The sequence below is a fragment of the Paroedura picta genome, chromosome 5 (assembly GCF_049243985.1).
Source record: "Paroedura picta isolate Pp20150507F chromosome 5, Ppicta_v3.0, whole genome shotgun sequence".
NCBI classification, from domain to species: domain Eukaryota; kingdom Metazoa; phylum Chordata; class Lepidosauria; order Squamata; family Gekkonidae; genus Paroedura; species Paroedura picta.
In genome coordinates, this window is record NC_135373.1 from 41,797,937 (window position 1) to 41,818,646 (window position 20,710).

A 20,710-nucleotide genomic window follows, 5' to 3' on the forward strand; every position below is an offset into this window, starting at 1 on the left:
AGATGAAACTGCACGTTGGGGTATCACGGAGCATGATGGCGCCAATTTAAGATCCATTGTACTGCTGTGTGAGACTGCACATGACAGAGCAAGGCTTTTGTTCGCTTATACATTAAAGAGGGAGAGAATTTTCAGGGGACCCCCATGACCTTCACCAAGTGTAGTGGCTTCTTTTAGGAGCTTTTCCAAATGTAGCAATAAAAGCAGCTTTCAATATTGTACTGGCAGAAGCCTATCATGCAAACAGGAGAACATCGGCTTACATATTCTGAGAAAGTCTTCAGGAAGGAAGAGCTCTGAGCTCTGTTAGAAACAAAGGGCGAACTCTGGGTTGAATCCAGTGGGGAATTTTCGCTAACAAGGAGTACGTAGGAGAAAAATGTAGTGACAACATCACATGGAACACTTCTGGTAAAAAACCTGGAAGTGATGCAGGGTAGCTCTAGGAATCTCCAGAAACTCTATAGCTTCATAGTGTTTCTGGTGATTCGTAGAGCTGCCCTACATTGCTTCCAGATTTTTAACCAAAATGCCATGGCACTGCAGGTGGTGTTACAGCCGCACACAGTCTTCCCACCTGTTTCCAAGGCCGGCACAGTAACCTTAACAGCGGCATAGATGACACCATTCTAGGCTGCAATTCAAGAAGAAGAAGAAGAAGAAGAAGAAGAAGAAGAGTTGGTTCTTATATGCCTATTTTCCCTACCCGAAGGAGGCTCAAAACGGTTTACAGTCGCCTTCCCTTTCCTCTCCCCACAACAGACACCCTGTGAGGTGGTTGAGGCTGAGAGAGCCCTGATATCACTGCTCGGTCAGAACAGCTTTATCAGTGCCGTGGCAAGCCCAAGGTCACCCAGCTGGCTGCATGTGGTGGAGCACAGAATCGAACCCAGCATGCCAGATTAGATGTCCACACTCCTAACCACTACACCAAACTGGCTCTCAATCGGGAAGGCTCCACTAAAGAGAATCCCTTTTGCCAGCGGAGATTTGCCGCAAGATCCAAGCCATTGCGGTTTCCTCTCCAATGAGCTTCTTCTTTTTACCCTACAGCAATCAACTTACCACCCCAAGCAAAGCCACTGGGAACACGGAAGAGAAAAGACAAACAGTGTGTTTTCATTCCAAGCGTGTCTTCATTTGGAAGCAGAGTCAACCCCTTCTTTAGCAACTGGGTTCAAACCGAGACCAGGCTGGCCCACCAATGCCTTCCTAACAAGGCCACCAGGACTTTAAAAAGTATTTTCTTAAGAATATCCAAAGGGCCACAAGGAAAACCCATGCCATAATCTGTCCACCTGTGCAGACAAAAGATCTGGGTGTGCACAGAGGTTACAGAGCATAAAGATCTGAGCGGCAAAACAGAATCTGATCCTTCAACAACAACAACAAAAAGCACAGGGATATTAATTTCAAGTACAGAGACCTTTTCAAAAGAAGGACTTTTTCAGAATATAGAACAGCACTTTGGGAAACAAGCCTACCTTCGTAGTTTGCCTGGAAACCTTGAGCACTGACTGCATAATCGCTCACCAGCCACAAGGACAGCACCATGCCTGTACTCACGATGGGAGGAGGCAACTGGAAACCGGTCAACCTGGAAAACAGTCAAAACCAGAAAAGAGTTTCACATCAGGCATCCAAATGCGGACTAATCAAGTCACTCTCATGTCGGGACAAATTCATACTTTGCGGTCATGTAGCAAGCAGTTGAGCAAACTATGGGGCACATCAGCACCACTGCGATCTGTTGTCATATAGAATCCCGTGTCCCACCTACGTGACACTCGCAAAGGCTGGTGGTCCACACAAGGGCAAAGCCTGCAATAAGACTCACCTCCTGGCGTAAAGGTGCCATTTAAGACTCTGGCTTGAATCGCTATAATTTGTGGGTTACAGCAGGGGTAGTCAACCTGTGGTCCTCCAGATGTTCGTGGACTACAATTTCCATGAGCCCCTGCCAGCAAATGCGGGAGGGAGAGGAATGGGAAGGCGACTGTAAGCTGCTTTGAGCCTCCTTCAGGTAGGGGAAAGCGACATATAAGAACCAACTTCTTCTTCTTCTAGTTCACGAACATCTGGAGGACCACAGGTTGACTACCCCTGGGTTACAGGATTCAGCTTCTCTTGGCACAGCGGTCTGGTTACCCAGGTGGAGAAACCGGACTTGATTTTTTAACACCCAGCTTTGCTCCTGAGTTGCTGGTCTGCTTTGGGATGAGCTGAAACCCACAGAGTGTTTGAGAGTGAGGAAGGTGCTAAGATCCTGCAAGATTCTCCAAGACCTGTTGCCAATCAAGAAGTTTTGAGCTGGATGGACCAGGAGTCTGATTCAACTTCACGCCGATTAAAAATACCCTTCATTTGCATCCTGGATGCTAACACAGCTACTCATGGGCTCAGCATCAAAAGGCTGACTTTGTTCCATGAATTAAGAATAATTCTTGGTGACATTTTGAAGCCCCCCTCTCGCTCAAAACAACCTTTCTTCCTTAGCTGGATAGCAATTGTTAATTTTTATTAACAAGCTTTCTTTTTTTGTTCGGCAATAATTTCTCAACTAACAGTCCCAGGTATTAATTCCCGGTAGTTCTATTGACACAGCTGGGAAATGGCTAATGTACATTTCTGATGAACAATTACAGTTTTATCATCTAATCCAACTGCCTCTCACCTGGCTGAGGCAATTCACAAAATAGATTTAAATGTGGATTTTAATTTGAAAGCCGGGGGGGGGGGATCTTCCCCCACCCCTTTTGGTTTCCATCAGCTAAATGTATGAAATGCTAGTATGTTAAAAGCCCTCCACTGCTACCCTGCATTTTTGAACTCCACAATCAGCCTAAGAGCTGCCACAAAGATGCCAAGCAGATTTAAAGCAGGTTGTGAAGAATCAAACCAGTGGCAGCCTTATGTTCTGATGTGCAACTTCTTGAGCCTTTCTACAAATTCAAACAACTTTATTCCCCTTTATCTTCCTTGTCTAGTCTAAAACTTTAATCCTGTTTTCCACCTACCTAGGCACAGATTCTTCCCCTCCCCTCTTATTTCTGAATTAAAATGTGAGGTATACATCACTCTCACAGGCAAAGAGAAAGAGATTTTCCACCACCCTTCTGTTACAATGGAAACACACTGTTCTTGCAACCAAAGTATGGCTACTATTGCTTTCTAGGACCTGTCCTTAAGTTACAACCAGAGGAAATGGAGATTTTGGTGCTTGCTCTGTCCATAAAATACCAAGTACAGGGTTATGTCGCCTTGATTTCCCTCAAGGTCATGCAGTATAAGGGTTGGACTTCAGATGTTGCCACTCCCCACTCTGCAAACAGCATTTTTAAGAAGAAAAAGGCATCCTTTACATTAAAAAAACCACATAGACCACTTTTCAAATGATAACAATAAAACAGGGAACCATTTCTGAATAAGGGGGTTGAACATGCAGTTGCAAAATGGCTTCAAAGCTTCCTGGATAAAATATGAGCTCTTGATCCATACTGGTCCAGTTTCTGGCTTGGCCACGGGGTGGAGGTGGCTCTAGTTGCCCCCCAGATGACCTCCGGAGACAAATGTATCTAGGCAGGTGAGCGCTGCTTATTAGCTCTAACAGCAGCATTTGACTCAGTCAATCATGGGTTGTTTGCCCAATGCCCAACTATACAATCATCATAGAATCATAGAGTTGGAAGGAACCTCCTGGGTCATCTAGTCCAACCCCCTGCACTATGCAGGACACTCACATCCCAATCACTCATCCACTGTAACCTGCCACCCCCTTAAGCCTTCACAGAATCAGCCTCTCCGTCAGATGGCTATCCAGCCTCTGTTTAAAAATTTCCAAAGATCGAGAACCCACAACCTCCCAAGGAAGCCCGTTCCACTGAGAAACCGCTCTGTCCGGATGTTTAGACGGAATTTCTTTTGAATTAATTTCATCCCATTGGTTCTGGTCCGTCCCTCTGGGGCAAGAGAGAATAACTCTGCTCCATCCTCAATATGGCACCCTTTTAAATACTTGAAGATGGTAATCACATTCCCTCTCAGTCATCTCCTCTCCAGGCTAAACAGACCAAGCTCCCCCAACATTTCTTCATTTATCTTGGTCTCAAAGCCCCTCACTATTTTTGTTGCCCTCCTCTGGACAAACTCAATTTTGTTTACATCCTTCTTCAACTGGGGTGCCCAAAACTGAACACAGTACTCCAAGTGAGGCCGAACCAGAGAAGAAGCCCGATATGTCTCACCCTTGGAATGATCTCTCACACTAGGTGACTAACACAGCAATCCTGTGTAGAATGAATCAAATTAATCACTGAAGGTTTGCATTGTAAGAGTGATAGAGTACAGGGAGAGGGAGAGACCAATGCTATTTGGGATTCTTCCGCACAGATTGTTGACCTTCTGTTTCAAGACACACTTCAGTCCAGCTCACAGCACTCAATTGTGTCCTGGTGCAAAGCTAGGTACCACTGGCCTACCAAATGTATGCAGTATGACTGAATATGGGCAGGGGCTCACAGGCATTCCTTGTTTCTCAATTTTCTTGAAGGTCCTCCCTGTGGAATACTCCTGTATGTTGCAACTACACAGAGCCTGCAAGGAACAGCTGTGGCTTATTTAGCGATGCTGGTGAGTGGGAGCCAACCTGGCAGGGCAAATGCATCATCCATAATGTGAAGTGATGTACTCTGGTTTTAAAAAATCCTAACTTCACACACAATGACAGTGCAGGGATGATCAAAAGCAGGAGAGGAGTTCAACCGTGAGCTGCAGTTCAAACAAGTCCCCACCGTGCAGTTGTACACTGTTATTTTCAAACGGATGGACAAAAGAAATGGGTCAGCTAATCTGCCCAACACACGTCAATAATGGTAATTCGGGTGCCATTTTGAACTGTAAAACTTCATGGGAATTGAAGGGTTGAATCCCCTCTCCTCTTCCCGTAGAGGCTTCGTCCAAACTGGGCTTCTGCCCAGCTGTCATTTCCCTTTAAACGAGTGGCTGTCATTTCCGTCCTCTTGGACCAAAGTCAAGTCTCTTCTGGAGTCAAGAATGCATGTTGTTGGGTGAAAGACTACACACAACGCTCCAGAGGGAAATGAACCCTAGGCGACAGATAATCCTAAAAAAAAATAAAAATAAAAGTACTCTAGGCAGCAGCTAAGCCTAAAAACACTGCCCAAGGCAAAGCAGGATGGAAAGGCAGATCACTTGAAATATTCAATGAGGTGGAACGTCTAAGTAGGAGCACGGAATGAGGAAGGCAGAGAGGGCTTAGCAGCCAGTTAAGCGATTGGAGTAGGACTGTCACCCTTGTTTGATCCTTGAATTTTTGTGCCTTGTTAAAGATCTGCATGGGGCTGGCCTTGAAGAAAACTCTGACCCTTCCAAGTGTGGATTCTCACTGCCTTCTTGTAGGGTTTAGCTACTACAAGCATATTTCATTAATTGCAAACCTGTACTTGTTACCTATTTTTTCTAGGTTCACTTCCAAGTGTGGCTTCTTACCCTTAAAGCTCTTCACAACCTGAGGCCAAACAATTCCAGAGGACAACTCTCCTAATACAAGCTGCATATCCGTTAGCCGTTTCTCTTCTTTACTGGCTCGTTCTGTCTCTGTATGTTCCTGGGCCTTTTCAATTATCTTCTCCGTACAGCTGAACGGACGTCCAGACTGTCCGCAAGGCCTTTCATAAAGTTTGCAGTGGAAGCTGAGTCCTTACCAAGGGCACCAGATCAATTAATCTTCAGCTTTGCAACACCCCCCTCCTCCTGTCTTGTCCCTAGGGGTCCTAATACAAGATTATTGAAAGCTATGGGGGGGAGGGGTTCTCTTTGGACCCACAAGAACTGCCATGCAATTCCTTTTGTTTAAGACCTGCATACCATCACTGTTGCACCAGAAAACACACCAAAAAGTCAGCAACGCTGATGAACAAATCAGTAACAGCACTTCAGAGTAGCAGGAATGAAACCCTGCAGGTCTCTGTGGTCTTTAAAACATGTCTTGCCCCACTCTGACCTTTAGGGCTCACCTGGATGACATATTTAACCAGATGATGACAAGGCAACCTTGAGATTAGAGAGACGTCAAAGGTTGTTAAACAGCACAGATCCCACCGATTTACAATAGCGCCAGGGAACCTGCTTCTTCCCCCCGCTCTTGAAAAATTAAAACCTAACGATTAGAAGTACATTCTTTGAAACCCCATCGGAAATGTGTAAATAATGTGCCAGCGGACCCCTGCCTGAACAAAGAGATCTGACGCTCCATGCTTCAGCAGCTTTTAAGAGAAAACCTCTAGAGTCATTAGCCGCAGATTTTTTACAGTATCTAAATACAATAACTGAGGATGCATTAGTTAACAGCCTTCCAGGAATAATAGGGAACAAAATCCCTCCACCCAACCCCAACAATAGTGGCCATCAGCTGAACAAGGCCACATACAAATCTCTAAGTCTAGCCTCATAAAACAATCTGGTGTGTTTCATGGTGTCTGGGTGCCATATTTAGAGAGGAGGAAAGCTACTAATGACATGAAGAAGAAGAAGAAGAAGAAGAGTTGGTTCTTATATGTCGCTTTTCTCTACCCGAAGGAGGTTCAAAGCGGCTTACGATCACCTTCCCTTTCCTCTCCCCACAACAGACACCCTGTGAGGTGGGTGAGGCTCCGAAAACCCTGATATCACTGCTCCATCAGAACAGTTTTATCAGTGCCGTGGCAAGCCCCAGGTCACCCAGCTGGCTGCATGCGGGGGAGTGCAGAATCGAACCCAGCATGCCAGATTAGAAGTCCGCACCTCTAACCACTACACCAAACCACTACACCAAAGAGGTGGGGAAGATATAATATGAATTCAGTCATAAAATCCCAATCTCTTTTCAAGACCCAAGAGCCAGCAATTGCCAACAAGACCTAATCTCTTAATAGGGAGATCATTCCTGCGTTTGCAACTAAATATTGCAACCCAAGTCAGCCTGCCATTCCTTTTCCCTGACCTTGTTTGTGTGCCTGATGCGCAGAAATTTGGCAAGGAATGCTTTTAGTTTTCCTGGCATTAAGGCAGGAAGTAGAGGAATGCTTCAGCAGCCGAATTTCTGAGTGTCAGGTCACTCTGAAGGGCACAAGAGCAGGCCATGAAAAGTAGTAATGCTCATCTTAATTCCCTAGGCCACTGTCATCCAGAGACTGTATCAGGGGGGGCTTAGAGGACTGCATCTCCACTAGAAGCCCATCAAGGGTATAAGGAAGACAGACTAGGACAAAAAGGTCAGGTAGCCTTGGAGCAAGAGTCCCATGGCCTGAAGTCAGTATGGTACACAAAGACCTATACTAGACAGGGTGTTTATAGATCTCATTGGGCTGCTTCAAGTACAAAAGAAAACAGATGTGCAATGTCAGCTCCAAGGGCTGGCAGGAACTTTGAATCCTCTGGATTGGCCAGGTCTTTTCCTTATGCCCAGGTCACTTCCGGCTATAACTTCAAACTTTCCCATCCGATTACGAAGAGACTGTGGAAATCCTGAAGCGATGCCCACAAAGAACCTGAAGTATAGACCTATCACACTAGGTTTTGTTGCCTTCTGAGCACGAATTATGGCTTTGGTTTGGGGGGCCCAATATCAGCTATGCCTGAACAAGATCTCCAGCAGTAAAAAGAAGCCCCGCATACCTTTTATTCCTGTTCCAGCAGAGCAGAAGAAACTGAATGGATTTCCCCCTAGACAAGTGATCCCCAACCTTTTTATCACCAGGGGCCAGTCAATGCTTGACAATTTTACTGAGGATCGGAGGGGGGGGCAGTAGTCTTTTGCCGAGGGACGTAGCCACCGCTTCCTGAGCCCCTAATCCGCTTGCTTGTCTTCCAGCGCCTCTGACTTCAATAAAAGGCTTTGTTGTTATGTGCGAAGTCGTGTCCGACCCATTGCGACCCCATGGACAATGATCCTCCAGGCCTTCCTGTCCTCTACCATTCCCCGGAGTCCATTTAAGTTTGCACCTACTGCTTCAGTGACTCCATCCATCCACCTCATTCTCTGTCGTCCCCTTCTTCTTTTGCCCTCAATCGCTCCCAGCATTAGGCTCTTCTCCAGGGAGTCCTTCCTTCTCATGAGGTGGCCAAAGTATTTGAGTTTCATCTTCAGGATCTGGCCTTCTAAAGAGCAGGGCTGATCTCCTCTAGGACTGACCGGTTTGTTCGCCTTGCAGTCCAAGGGACTCGCAAGAGTCTTCTCCAGCACCAGAGTTCAAAAGCTTCAATTCTTTGACGTTCGGCCTTCCTTATGGTCCAACTTTCGCAGCCATACATTGCAACTGGGAATACCATAGCCTTGACTAAACGCACTTTTGTTGGCAGGGTGATGTCTCTGCTTTTTAGGATGCTGTCTAGATTTGCCATTGCTTTCCTCCCCAGGAGCAAGCGTCTTTTAATTTCTTTGCTGCAGTCCCCATCTGCAGTGATCTTGGAGCCCAGGAAAATAAAATCTGTCACTATCTCCATTTCTTCCCCATCTATTTGCCAGGAATTGAGAGGGCCGGATGCCATGATCTTTGTTTTCTTGATGTTGAGTTTCAAGCCAACTTTTGCACTCTCCTCCTTCACCCGCATCAACAGGCTCTTTAGTTCCTCTTCACTTTCTGCTAGCTGATTCAATAAAAGGCACCTACACAGTTTCATATATACTATAGGTGCATAGTTATAACAGGATCAGCAATAAGGGGAAAGCCAATTAATCACAGCCACATGGAAAACGACGCATGAACACCTTTCTTGCACTTCAAGGAGGATACATATTCTTCTTGATAAAATGGTTTTCTTAGTAATGTCAATGCCCAGGCACACTGGAAAGAGTCTTCCATGCCCACGCAGACACGCTGTGCTCCATCTAAGAAGAGCATCGTGGAGCGGAATTATGTGCCAAAGGAGAGGCAATGAGGTTACCAACGGCAGATTCACTTGCCCTTAAGCCTGGTACGTTCCACAGGAGAATAACCACACTCCATGTACATGAAACCACACAAGCCGTATGGCTGGTCCCATGTCGCCAACAGGGAACATCCTGGGGTGCCAGCAACGTTGTGGTCATTACGAAGAGATCATTTTATTTTTTAAAACCAGAGAATACGGCAGGCACAACCTGCTGCACATTGCTTTCCCTTGGCCCCACGAGAGGTTAGAAGGAGTTGTCTCTGGATGGCTGTCCATTGCATTTGGTGCCACTAATGCCATGGGACAGAAGCAGTTGCTGGCTTGATGGCTATCAAATCGCACAAGCCAGCAGTGGAGTTTTCATCTTTGTACTGAGCAGAGTCTCAGTAATACTAAGGGGTGGCCAAACTGTGGCTTTCCAGATGTCCATGGACTACAATTCCCACGAGCAAGCTGCACAGGGGCTCGTGGGAATTGTAGTCCATGGACAGCCACAGTTTGGCCACCCCTGCAGTATCTGATGAAGGGAGCGCTGACTCTCAAAAGATGATATACTTGAAACCTTATTGGTCTTTAAATTGCTATTGGACTCCTTTTGCTTTTCTACTACAGACCAAAACATGTCTCCTGCTGCAAACTATCTGAAACAATGTCAGAAACACATCTCTTTGACAACAGGTAGGGGGTCTTTTAAATTTTATTTTGTAATTTCAGACAGGGCATAATGATCCTTTTTACAAAATGCTGGGAGCATGAGTATCGTTTTCAGACGTCCTTGTGGAGGAAGAGGGCCAAGGCAAGTGCGAAAGCTGAGTGGCAGGTGGATGAACCAGCAAGGGGGGGGGGGAGAAGAGGAACAGAAGGGATGGTGATTTGGCAGCTTGGGCGGCAAGACAGCCATGATGGCAGCGGTTGCTTAGGACGACTGGAGATAAAGATGGTACTTGAACTACTGCAGGGGTGGGAGTCTGCCTCCTTCACCCTGCTGTAGTTTTTTGTGTGCCATCTTCCTTCTTTTTTTTTTTTTTTAATCATGCTCAGGAGAACTAACACAGCCTCATAGAGAACAGGGTTCTGTCATCCTACAAAACATGGCACATTCTCTCCACTTCTGCAATATATCTTCAACACTGATGGGAAGACTAAATACAATGTGCATGACACTTTTTCCCCCCGAATGCATTTCCCATCACCATCTCCTACAGCAATTAACAAAAACACAACGTGTTATAGCTACTGGTGACTGACCCACCCCCCATTAAAGCACAAAAAACCGAGGAAGCCTCTCCAAACTTCTCTGGCTTCCTCTAATGGAAAGCCAGTAGAACGGATCATTTAACCTGGCATTAAATTACTCTACCTCATAGTCCAGTGAGTTTTCCCCGCACCCAATTTAAAAGCCACCTATTAATGAGAATTTCCCCATCAAATTAGTTGCCCTCTTGCTTTTAACCATATGCAGTTAAACATGATATGGTAACTTGTGGGTGGAAAATGGCACGAAGACTCATGCATTGTACCTATTCCAGGAACAAAGACCGTAAGGTAAAATTCATGGGGGAGATGGCAGCACGGAGAAGACTGGATGTTATGAAACATTTAATATTCAACTATTAATTAAGCAGTCGACCTCTTAAAGTTCACTCCATAACCGAGGCTAACCAGAGAGCCTTTTCAGGAATTAACTGTTCTTCGTAAGCAAGTATTAATAAAATGAATTTCCAGCCTTCATTAATTTGTGGGTCTCATTTTACTATCAGCGAACTGCGTAGAACGAAATTAGCCAGGTGCGGAATTCTTCATTGTTTTCAAGTTGATTCAGAGGTATTGCATATTCTCAATTTGGAAACAACCTTGGGCCTTCTCTAGATGGGAAAAGGGAGGTGTTTACACACATAGTCTCTTTTTATGGTTGCTTCAGAGTCATCCTTCTCCTTTCAGAAGAAGAAGAACAAGAAGGATTGGTTTTTATACCCTGCTTTTCATTGCCTGAAGGAGTCGCCTTCCCTTTCCTCTCCCCACAACAGACACCCTGTGAGGTGGGTAAGGCTGAGAGAGCTCTGATTTTTTGCTCGGTCAGGACAGCTTTATCAGTGCAGTGGTGAGCCCAAGGTCACCCAGCGGGTTGAATTTGAGGAGCAGGGAATCAAATCCAGCTCAGCAGATTAGAAGTCACTGCTCTTAACCACTATACCACACTGGTCAAATGGACCACATACAGAATAAGCAATTCTAAACAGCATATTAGACTTGACTGTGCGTGCTACGCCAATAACAGTCTCTCTCTCTCTCTGATTGGGTACCAGGGTTGCCAATCTATAGATTAAGCTTGGAGATCTCTGAATTTTACCTGATCTCCAGATAACAGATGTCTGAAAATGGCTGCTTTGGAGGATGGACTCTATGGCATTATACCCTGCTGAGGTCCCCACTCCACCCAACTCCCTTCTCCTCAAGCTCCACCCCCCAAATCAAGAATTTCCCAACCTGGAGTAGGCCACCCTGTGCAAAACTACTGAGGCAAAGACACAAGTGTTGATCCATTATAAGGCATAATAATGACCTAAGAGGTCTATCGAAAGAGTGTTTGCGTATTTATGGTAGAAATAAAAATGTGGGCACACAAGCAGAAAATGACCCAGAAAGACTGGAAGAGAAGCATGCAGAAAGGGAGAAGGAGAAAGAACAGTAGGGTGGATGAGCAAACACCTCAGAAGGAAAGACTGAAGAATCTTGCTCAAGTTAGAGAAGAAGTTAACTGTTGCCCATTCAAAAGCCCCAGGCTGGTGAGGAAAGGGGGAAAAGGAAGACCCAATGAGCTTCCTGAAGGCTGAGCTGTATCGGGAGCAGTGATGTAACATGCTGCTCTTCACTTCCTTCTGCAGCCTCAGGTGGGTCACCATAAGGGCAAGGCTAGCCCACATTTTTTTGCCAGCATAAAGAAAGTTCTGTTCCCCACCCCAGCTTGTATCTCCTCATATGATGAGCAGAAAGACAACACAGTGAACTCTCTTCTTCTCCTGGACAACTGCTGTCTGCACCACATTTGCTTAATATCCAACGAGGACCCATATCCTCTGAGACTGATGCTATCATCAATTTCAGTGAACATGAATCTTGAGTTCTTCCATCTTTTGTGTGTGTGTGTGTGTCCCTGCGTATCCAAATTCCCTTTTTCTGTGGTAAATACAGAAGCCCTATTGTTGGCTGGGTTAAACTCTGTCAGGTTATCTAACTCAGTCTTTGGATAGGACAAGCATTCCCTTGAGCTCATTGTCAACCTGAATTTGCTGTGGCTTAGGCAATTCTAAAAGGTGCTCCAAAACTGTGCCAAGTGTGCTTTTGAGATTGATACAAACATCTCCGGGGACTCCAGGGAATGGTAGAGGACAGGAAGGCCTGGAGGATCATTGTCTATGGGGTCGCGATGGGTCGGACATGACTTCGCACATAACAACAAAGCCTTTTATTGAAGTCAGAGGCGCTGGCAGAAAAGCAAGCGGATTAGGGGCTCAGGAAGCGGTGGCTACGTCCCTCGGCAAAAGACTACTGCCCCCCCCCTCCGGTCCTCAGTAAAATTGTCAAGCATTGACTGGCCCCTGGTGATAAAAAGGTTGGGGATCACTTGTCTAGGGGGAAATCCATTCAGTTTCTTCTGCTCTGCTGGAACAGGAATAAAAGGTATGCGGGGCTTCTTTTTACTGCTGGAGATCTTGTTCAGGCATAGCTGATATTGGGCCCCCCAAACCAAAGCCATAATTCGTGCTCAGAAGGCAACAAGACACGACTTAACAACTAACAACAACAACCAACATCACTTGTCAGTTATTTGTGGTAGAACAAGGAAGCGGTGGTTCCAGAAACAGGACTGGTGATCAATGGTAAAGTCATACTGGTCAAGGCTCTCCCAGAGAGACAGTATTTATTCTAATGAATTATCAATTTCTCAATAAATTTGTCTCCTCTGACTACATCCGGATGCGGTCCAGATGTAGGTTTTCCTGCCCAGTTTGGACAATCAGTCAGCAGGAGGCCCCCTCAGTGATCAGCGGAGTTCATATTTGCCAAATCCTTTTGACATACTTGTAATGAACTTTTGAGGTCTGACTCGAATGCTATCTTCTAATTTCAATACCCGTTGCTTCTTTACTTCCACTTCTTTGCAATTACCTATCCCATGGGCAGCTAATAGGGAGCAAAAGGCACTCAACTTTATCCCCTAGATACCAACCCAGCTGATGAAGAGCCTCTAACATTTCCTCCAAAAATGCTGAGAAATTCATATAGCTGAGACCCTGGAATTCTGGACAATAGATAAGACACCAGCACACGGCCAGTAGAATCATGGTGTTTACTCAGACACTGGCTCCTGATTCCTTCTTATCCCCCATTCAACTGGGTCTTTTCAATGTAATGCCTTAAAGACTTAATCCTTTCTATCTTAACCTTGACCTCAGTGGTTATATGAGGCAATGTTAATTCTTGTTAATCTAAGCACATAGACTCCAGTTCCTTCCCCAACATGATACACCTTAATCCAACATTCAGTTTCACACAAAATTAGGGAATGAGGGTGCGCAAGGAATTTCTTTTTCCAGATTTGGGTATATTAGATACCAAAAATATCAGTATTTCTCCATATTCACAAGTCCAATTCAACAGCTCTTGCCTACCCCAATTAGAAGAATTGTGGGGACTTCACCAATTGTCTGTTGATGGATTTAACTATTTATTTAATTGAACTGGTTAAATGATTTTAATGGTTAATTATTTTAATTGTCTGTATTTAACAATGTTGTAAACCACCCTGAGTAGGCAGTGCTGGTAGGGGTGGTCCAGAAAACTTGTAATAAATACATTTCTCATAAAAATCCCAGTATGGTATTTGGATTTGGTAAATATTCAGGATTACTGATACTGATATTTTGGGAGTCCATTATACCCTATGGGAATAATTAAAGTCAATGGCAAATCTATCCTGGGGTATATTCAGTGGTTTTGGGGAAAGGGGAGGTAAAGGTAAAGGTAAAGGTATCCCCTGTGCAAGCACCGAGTCATGTCTGACCCTTGGGGTGACGCCCTCCAGCGTTTTCATGGCAGACTCAATACGGGGTGGTTTGCCAGTGCCTTCCCCAGTCATGACCGTTTACCCCCCAGCAAGCTGGGTACTCATTTTACCAACCTCAGAAGGATGGAAGGCTGAGTCAACCTTGAGCCGGCTGCTGGGATTGAACTCCCAGCCTTATGGGCAAAGCTTTCAGACGGCTGTCTTACCACTCTGCGCCACAAGAGGCTCTAAAAGGGGAGGTAGAGGCACCAAATTTGCCTTCTCAAAAAATACTGCAAGTTTTAGAATGATTGGACCAGGGGATCCAACTAGGTGCCTGAATCCTCCATTATTCTCAATGTAAAGGGGGGAATAGCAAGGCAATACAAGCCCAAGAGAATGTCCCAGAGAATATTTGCAGTAGCAAGTACAATGTGCGTTTGTGTGGGGGGGGGGGGGAGCATGTCTGCAAGGCTAGCAGCCGAACCAGTGCCACTGGGGCAGTGCCAAAACCCAAAAGGACTAAGTTCAAATCTGAGAATCTCTTACCCCTCCCTCCTGTTTTTTGGGAAATGGGTGGGGAAAGCAAGGTAGTTACTCAGTTAGACTTCACATTTGAAGCCAACAACCTTGCAAGTTGCAACCCTGCAATACCATTACCAAAAGTATTGCAATGATTGGCTCTAAGGCACTACAGATCTCCTTATGCCTTTGGGGTGCAGAGATGCTTCTTCCTCCTCCCTCCAGTTGCCCTTCAAAACTAAAGCAAAAGGTGGGAAAGAGCCTTAGAGGAGAGAACTGAAAGGAAACTTTGTAGTCCTTTAAACCTTTCCATCAGCAGCTATTTAGTACTGTTGAATATATGCAACCATGCCCCCCCCTTTAAAAAAAACAGCTTTATTAGGGATCAACTATACTGGTAGCCAGTCAGATTCTCTAATCCATATTTGGCTTAAAATTGTCCCCCAAATACTGGTAGGTTACTTTGGTTTTGTTTTTTTCGGGGGGGGGAGGGGCGGGTTGGCTGAGATATACCAAAAAGCACACCCCTAGTAATGAGAAAGGAGAGAAAAATGAAAGTACATGTATGTTAATTCTGTATTTTTCCTGGAATGCAACTATCATCTTGCTCACCTATTGTCCATGTGCTCTGTCTTTGCAGATCAGTTCAACAGAATCATCCACAGTATTCCCCATTTGGGGCCTCTCTTTCACCGAAGTGCTATTAATTCACTTCAGTTTGCATCATGAGCATGTCACCGTGTCTATATTTGATGCAAAACAACATCTAACCTCCTCCAAAATTAAAATTTGATGAAACTAGCAAAATTGGAAGGGGGGAAAAAAACCTGCACACCCAGTGATCAGCCCTGTAGGCATGAATAAAGTTAATGAAAAGCCCCTGGTTGTATGCTTCAAACGCTTTCAGTTCTTCCATAGACTTGTATCTTTGCCCACCTATCTAATCAGAAAACCACCAGGAGGTTAAGAAATGCCACCCACCAACCCAGGCTGAATACAAGGATTTGCTGGTTATTCGCAAGAATGAAGCGAGATGACACATCCAAAAGGAAACATCTGAAATCTACTGGAAAGGTACCGTATTAGTCTGGTTTCTGTCCACCTTGGATTTCTCACCTGCTGACAGCTGTTCTTTAGCACCACTTCATTTGTAGCACTTCTTCCCCCGACCAACATCCCAGGGGCTTTTAAAAGCCAGAAAGGAATAGCAAAGAGTACAGAGCCACAACTGTGAACCCTCAAAGTTAGCAAAAATACTCCGGTCTCCTGAGCCATGTGGCAGGCAGCAGTGTCACTCGGGATTTAGACCATGCAGGTAGGCTCCTATGAGATATGTAGCTCCTGTCCAGGTGGGTTTACCAGTGCTCACTGCCTGAGCCGTCGTGCCAAAGACAAGCTACAAATGATTCATCCAGAGCTAGATCATCAAATGTAAGAACTCAAGGAGCCCTCAATGACGTTGGCATCTTCCCACCCCATTTCCCTCACAGTGTTAATGATCTTGTGGCGCAGAGTGGTAAGGCAGTCGACATGCTGTCTGAAGCTCTGCCCATGAGGCTGGGAGTTCAATCCCAACAGCCGGCTCAAGGTTGACTCAGCCTTCCATCCTTCTGCTGCTGGGGGTAAAACGGTAATGACTGGGGAAGGCACTGCAAACCACCCTGTATTGAGTCTGCCATGAAAACGCTAGAGGGCGTCACCCCAAGGGTCAGACATGACTCAGTGCTTGCATAGGGGATACCTTTACCTTTTATAAAATACAGATGGAATTTTCACGGGGAAGGAGAAGCAAATCTAAGGAATCTGCTGGGAGGGGAATCTGGCCTTGAAGGTGGTTAGGGCTTGTTGCCAAATTTGATGAAACCTTAAGTTGCTGTCTTGGCAGTGCTTACTCAACTACACGCGGGACTGGATCTAAGGGAAGAGCTCACAGATGAAGAGAGGAAGAGCTGGGTTTTTATACCCTGCTTTTTACTACTCAAAGGGCTCTGCAGGTAGCTTACAATCGTCCTCTACCTGCAACAGACACCCAGTGAGGTAGGTGGAGCTGAGAGAGCAATGAGAGAACTATGACCGGCCCACAGTCACCCAGCTGGCTGGAGAAGGAGTAGAGAATCAAACCTGGCCCTCCTGATTAGAGGCCACCGCTCCTAACCACGACACCAAGCTGGCTCTGTCCCTACTTACTTCAACAAGCAAACTTCTCTCTGAGAATCAGGACACAAGCAAAAGGCACTACAGGCGGGGAAATAGCAGTGAGGAGGTGGGATCTGGTACATTTGTCTCTTCCATTTGAGGATGATACCAGCAGCCAAAGGAGAAACAGTTTCCCCTTATTTCTGACACTGCTAAAGAGCCCTATCCTGCATTTCACTTCCAAGGCTCTTCCACCTTCTGGAGGAGCTTCAATATAAATAAACAAGGGAAAGGTCCCTGGGAAACTGGTGTGGACAGCAAGGTAGTTACTTAGTTGGAGTTCCCATTTGAAACTAACAACCTTGCAAGGTGCAAACCTCTGCTCTCCTTGGCCAGCTTCTTCTGCAAATTCTCCCACTGGATCCAACCCAGATATTTTAGGTGATACCACCTTATCCTATCGACTCCCCAGTGGCTCTTCTAGGGCTGCAGCAATACCTCTGCCTCTTCTGTAATAGAAAGTGAAGACAACACAGCTGACAGCCACTGAGAGCTTAGGAGGGTCCCCCATAAAACAATATTTGTTACATGCTGTCAAGTTACTTCGACCCTATGAATAAATGACCTCCAAAATATTCTATCAATGATTAGCCTTGTCCATGTTTTACGGAAGGCTGTGGCTTCCCTTATTGGGTCAGACTAACTCAGGTTGGGTTTCATCTTTTCTTACCGACTTCAACTTTTCAAGGATGCCTCCTGTCCAAAGCAGCTCTTAACACAGGCTTTCTCAAATCTGGGTTTTGTAAAAGCCTGGGGATTCTTCATGGCTCTGGCATGTATACGGCTATCCTTCCCAACCATATTCTACACAATTGCACCTCTTCTGGGGTTTATCGAAGCTTGAAGGATGTTTCAGAGGTTCATCAATGGTAAAAAAGTTGAGAAAGGCTGCCGTAACAGAACGCCCAAAAGTTCCTCGAACTTGCTCTTTATTTTTTCCTGCCATCAATTCCCCTTTTTCCCCTTCCCTGAGATGGTACTTTAAATTTTTAATACTACAAGCCATTACAATGAGATTTGTTGGAGTGACATTATTTTATATTGGCATAATAATAATTGATATCTTAAACAACCTCATCAATCAGCAAAGAAAATTAGCACAGCGCAGAAGGCAAGGGAAATTTCCCCACGTCGCCTTCTCCGGAAACATTTAAAGGCCAGCGCTGTCTGCCGAGCTGTGCTTGGCGGCACAATGTTGATGGGTGTCCTTTTGGTTTGTGTTCCCTCAAGGCAGAAGCAGTGCTCTGGGCCACCCGAAGACTCCACTGCCTTAAAATTATATTGTTATGACATAACAAAGGCAAAGCCGCCACGCAGGATTTGAAACCCATTCGTCTTTGCTTAATGGCATTCATTCCATGTCCCCATGATTAGGTTAATCCCTCCGGTTTATGTGTGTGTGTCCCCCAATCCCTCCCAACAGCAAATTAGAGGAAAGTACCCAGACATTTAAGAATGCCATGGCGATGGTTGGGACACATTAACAACACAGGAATCTACGGCTGCAACCAGCTTTCCAAGGACATTTTGAAACGGGAGTGGGAAGGAGAAGACAGCACACCCGTGCGCTCTTTCTTTTTGTGCTTAACCCACGAAAATGCATTTCAAGTGAGAGTCGGGAATACTAAATGTGGTAGCTTTGGGGCAATATTTCAGAATTTGGGCTCCATATTAGACATTCTTATATACTTTAGGTTCCTAATTGTTGTTGTTGTTAGTTGCGAAGTCATGTCCGACCCATCGCGACCCCATGGACAATGATCCTCCAGGCCTTCCTGTCCTCTACCATTCCCCGGAGTCCATTTAAGTTTGCACCGACTGCTTCAGTGACTCCATCCAGCCACTTCATTCTCTGTCGTCCCCTTCTTCTTTTGCCCTCAATCGCTCCCAGCATTAGGCTCTTCTCCAGGGAGTCCTTCCTTCTCATGAGGTGGCCAAAGTATTTGAGTTTCATCTTCAGGATCTGGCCTTCTAAAGAGCAGTCAGGGCTGATCTCCTCTAGGACTGACCGGTTTGTTTGCTTTGCAGTCCAAAGTTCCTAATACATGCATACAACATGCCCATCGGCTAGTTGTTATTACGATGCCACCCACTCATTATTCTTCTTTTAACTGTGGATTCAAAAATGACGGGGGGGGGGGGGAGGCAGCATCCCTCCGAAGTCCAGATTTGGACTTAATGTCCACTATGCTGACTGTTCCAGCAATCCTTCAAAAGATGGGCATGATCTTGCTAGCTTTATACCCCTAAGCTAACCTAGGTTTCACAAACAGGGACACTTGACCAAATGAGTAGCCACATGATACAAAAGCAACAGACACCAATGGTCCTTAGAAGGGTAGAAAATCCAAAGAACTCTCACCATGCCACCTAAATCCAAGAGGTAGAAAAGCAGAGATCAGCTACAGAATACAAACAGGGCTTGCCCATCCCTACTGCCTGCTCACCAAACTGTTGTCAAGACTTCTGTTACCTGTTAAACAGTTCGCCAGTTCCTGTATACTTATCCTCACCTTTAATCATTTATTTTAAAACCCAGTGCAGCAGACAGTGAGGGGGAGAGAACGCGCTCATCACTCCCACAGTGAAAATGAAAGGTGGTCAACTCAACACATTGGAATGATTTATGACCAAAATCATGCCTCTTTTATTTTCAAGTCAAGCTGCAAATAGATCTCCAAACAAACACCTTCAGTCGCCGCCGTGCTGCAAAGGAAAAAACAAGCATACAACCAGCCGTGTTCTTGTACCTTCTCTTGTCTCTACCAAACCGTTAGTGTTTCATCCCAGGCCACTTTGCTATCTGTCTTGAGCATATGTCCCAAAAGCAGGAACAAAGGCCTTCCTTCTAAACATCACTGCGACTGGAGTGCTTTTGGAATCGGTACCCCAGAGGAGGAAGGCACACAGAAGAACGTGGTTATAGCAGGACCGGGGGGATACACTTGTACAACTTCCCATGAAAAGCTACAAGGGTTGGGGGGAGATGAGAAAGTCACATTCCGTGGATGGAAGTTCCTTCCACCTGCAGAAATTATCCACGGATCCATCTCCATGATTTCGCATCATATCTGTTTTGAGACATAAAGCGAAGTTAAAATGCAGTTCTTAACTTTACTTACTGGACAGAACAGCGATGCAAAGTCAAGGACAAAAAAATTAAACTTCAAACCTTCAAACCAGGCTTGCCATGTCTCCTGGCCCCATTGTCCCGTCCTACCAGCTGCACAGGCTCCAGACAGGAGACCAAATCAAATTCAAAGTTTCGATTTTTACTTTCAAAGTTCTACGCAGTCTGGGACCCCTGTCTTTATGGGACCATCTCCACCATACCCTCCAAAGAACATTAAGATCAAGTGACCAGCGCTTGTTCAGGATCCCCAAAAGAAGTACAATTGGCCTCAACCAGGGCCAGGGCCTTTTTGGTCCTGGCCCCAGCTTGGTGGAATGTTCTTCTTGGTGAAAGCAGAGCCTTCAACAGTTCCAGAGGGCCTGTAAAACAGAGCTGTTCCTCCAGGCAAATGGTTGAAGCCAGGAAATTAACATTGAAGAAATGTTGGCCTCCTTGCTCATAAAACATTAACGCTCCATTTACGAAAAGAGACATCCATTTTTGAATCCAGAGTTAAAAGAAGAACAAAGAGAGGGTGCCCAACTGAAATTAGCCCCCTTTTGCAGCCTCCAAATGCCTTCTTGCTTGCCAGTCTGACCCAATAAACATTGCATTGGCCACATACCAAAGGACTCTTGGTTCAGACCAGATGGATCTGTGCATTCCACTTAAGTATATCTTAAGGGAATCCTCGCTAGAGGGTGGAAAAACCGCTTGACAGCAAACATCTACAGCTTGCACAGGCAATGGGGTGGAATCAGACTAAGTCTGCTCCTGAAGGCCTTTCTGTCAGCAAAGCAGACCTTTCCCATCTCTCACTACAGTGCACTAATTGCCCTGAAATGCTACTCCTGGTTGGATGGGGACCCTCAGGAATGGTACTGGGGCAAATAGGGGGGGGG

General features: G+C 45.6%; 1 protein-coding gene across 2 annotated transcripts in view; it reads right to left on the reverse strand.

The window, feature by feature from the left end:
* The window catches only part of CSMD2 (CUB and Sushi multiple domains 2), a 644,506-nt gene that overhangs the window by 533,757 nt on the left and 90,039 nt on the right, over positions 1-20,710 (reverse strand). For both annotated transcript variants that reach the window (XM_077337490.1, XM_077337489.1), the window contains one exon: positions 1,485-1,597. In XM_077337490.1, the coding sequence (XP_077193605.1) occupies positions 1,485-1,597 (113 nt within the window). The remainder of the gene's footprint in view (positions 1-1,484; positions 1,598-20,710) is intronic.